We start from the raw sequence: 1,826 nt of genomic DNA, 5'->3' as shown, positions 1-1,826 counted from the left end.
TGTGCAAGGTACCTTCGACATTAATATTATTATTACAGGATGAAACTACAGCCTTGAGACTTTTTAAATGATTTTTTCCACAGCATATAAGAGTCAAATTTCGACTAAAACCAGATATAATAATCTAGCAGATATATCAGCACAGATTTCCTGAAGTTAAGGTGCAGCTGTAGTTTTGCATAGCATTGTTTGCTACCTACTGTCATGTCCCGGGCCTAGATCAGTGCAAAAACGAATTGCTAGAAGCCCCTCCGTTCTGCTGTGACAGGTAGCTGGTAAATCCAGCGGCGAGTCCGGACGGGAAAGTGGACAGAGACGGTCTGAGGGTCTCGGTGATGAGAGACGAGGCTGCTGGAGGAGAGCTAGAAGGGGCCCCTGGGTTTCCCATCCCCGTTCCACTCTGGTGCTGCACTGACTGCGAGTGATGTAGAGACGGGAAAAAGTACCCAGCCTGTCCCGACAGCAAGCTGACAGAGCAAGGGTTTACCGTGTATCCGTTGGTTAAACCGCACTGTACGGATCCCCTTAACAACGGGTGAGAGAGGTCCCCGCTGGCCATCTGATCGACCCCAGACCCACAGCCGGAAAGCAAGGAGCTGTACGTGGGAGCTTGGTTTAAAAAACTCGAGGCAGCGCTGCTGTAGTTGAGGCTGTTGTGGGGATGGTGTAGGGATAGAAACGGAGAGAGGGGCCAATACAAGGGGTTGGCCCGGTCCATTAACCCCAGTCCCGACGGCGAAAGACGAAGCCCTCTTTTGAAGGCTAGTTTGCCCCTTGACGTGGCCGATCTCCGCCGCAATTTCCCTGTCGTCCCGCCGATAAACACGTCGTCGCTCGACGGGTCCAACATCCAGTAGTTCCCTTTGCCGGGATCGTCGTAGTGTCGGGGCACTTTCACGAAACACTTATTGAGGCTGAGGTTGTGCCTAATCGAGTTCTGCCAGCCCTGCTTGTTCTCCCTGTAATAAGGGAAATTCTTCATGATGAACTCGTAGATCCCATTGAGAGTCAGCCTCTTCTCAGGGCTCTGCCGGATTGCCATCATGATCAGGGCGTTATAACTAAAAGGCGGCTTGTCGTATTTGCCGTGTTTCTTATCGTCCTTTTTGGGGTCGTCCTCCTCTGCAGAGACCTGTGTCTCCGGATTGTCCTGATATTTAAAGTCAGACTTAAGAGTCCCGTTCTCGGGCTCCCCGTTTTTGACGCTCTGGAGCCCGACTCTGTTCTGATTGTTGTCACTTTGTTGAACAGCTTCGGGGAGCAGCAGGCTTTTGATACTAAAAGAGGTGGACTTCGGAACCATTTTCGGCTGCTTCTGATCTCCCATGCTCAACATCACGCGCTCTTTTTTAATCCTCGCCTCTCTTCCTCGTTCAAATAATTTAAACTAAAAGGTCAAAGGGAGCACGGCGGCGGAGCGATCGGAACGGTGCAGGCAGGAAGATACTTGGTGAGGAATAGAGCGGGACAACCTGCATCAAAACAGGTAATTAACTGGGGGGAGGGGGGGGGGACCGAAAGGAACGCCTCCATCAATAAGTTACTTTCAACAATATTTCCGATGAGTGTCCAATCAGGTTTGAATAGAGGACGCTTTAACCCGCCTCTTTCGAGCCAATCAGCTTAAAGATGTTGTGTATCTATTTGGGCTCTGAAATTGATTTGAAAGTGACCAACACAGTCTGTAAAGTGGATTAGGGAAGGAAAGAGGATACTGGGCCATGCAGGTAATGGATCGATTACCATTCACTGCGCTCTTATGTCATTTATTCAACGTTTGTTCTCTTACTTTGTTCTAAATTTGACTGGGGTGAAACATCGGCGAC

At 49.7% G+C, this 1,826-nt stretch overlaps 1 protein-coding gene across 1 annotated transcript; it reads right to left on the bottom strand.

Moving 5' to 3' along the window:
- Positions 1 to 220: 220 nt before the first annotated feature.
- LOC144504791 (forkhead box protein G1-like) lies at positions 221 to 1,336 on the bottom strand. Its single transcript, XM_078230531.1, has one exon. The coding sequence runs from the start codon at positions 1,334 to 1,336 to the stop codon at positions 221 to 223; it is 1,116 nt and encodes a 371-aa protein (XP_078086657.1).
- Between the last annotated feature and the right edge of the window lie 490 nt (positions 1,337 to 1,826).

The sequence above is a fragment of the Mustelus asterias genome, chromosome 15 (assembly GCF_964213995.1).
Source record: "Mustelus asterias chromosome 15, sMusAst1.hap1.1, whole genome shotgun sequence".
Lineage (NCBI taxonomy): Eukaryota > Metazoa > Chordata > Chondrichthyes > Carcharhiniformes > Triakidae > Mustelus > Mustelus asterias.
This window is presented reverse-complemented; position numbering and strand designations above follow the sequence as displayed.

What these genes read in the sequence shown, in the direction of transcription:
- LOC144504791 (XM_078230531.1), bottom strand. Translation starts at nt 1,336, where the DNA reads ATGTTGAGCATGGGAGATCAGAAGCAGCCGAAAATGGTTCCGAAGTCC.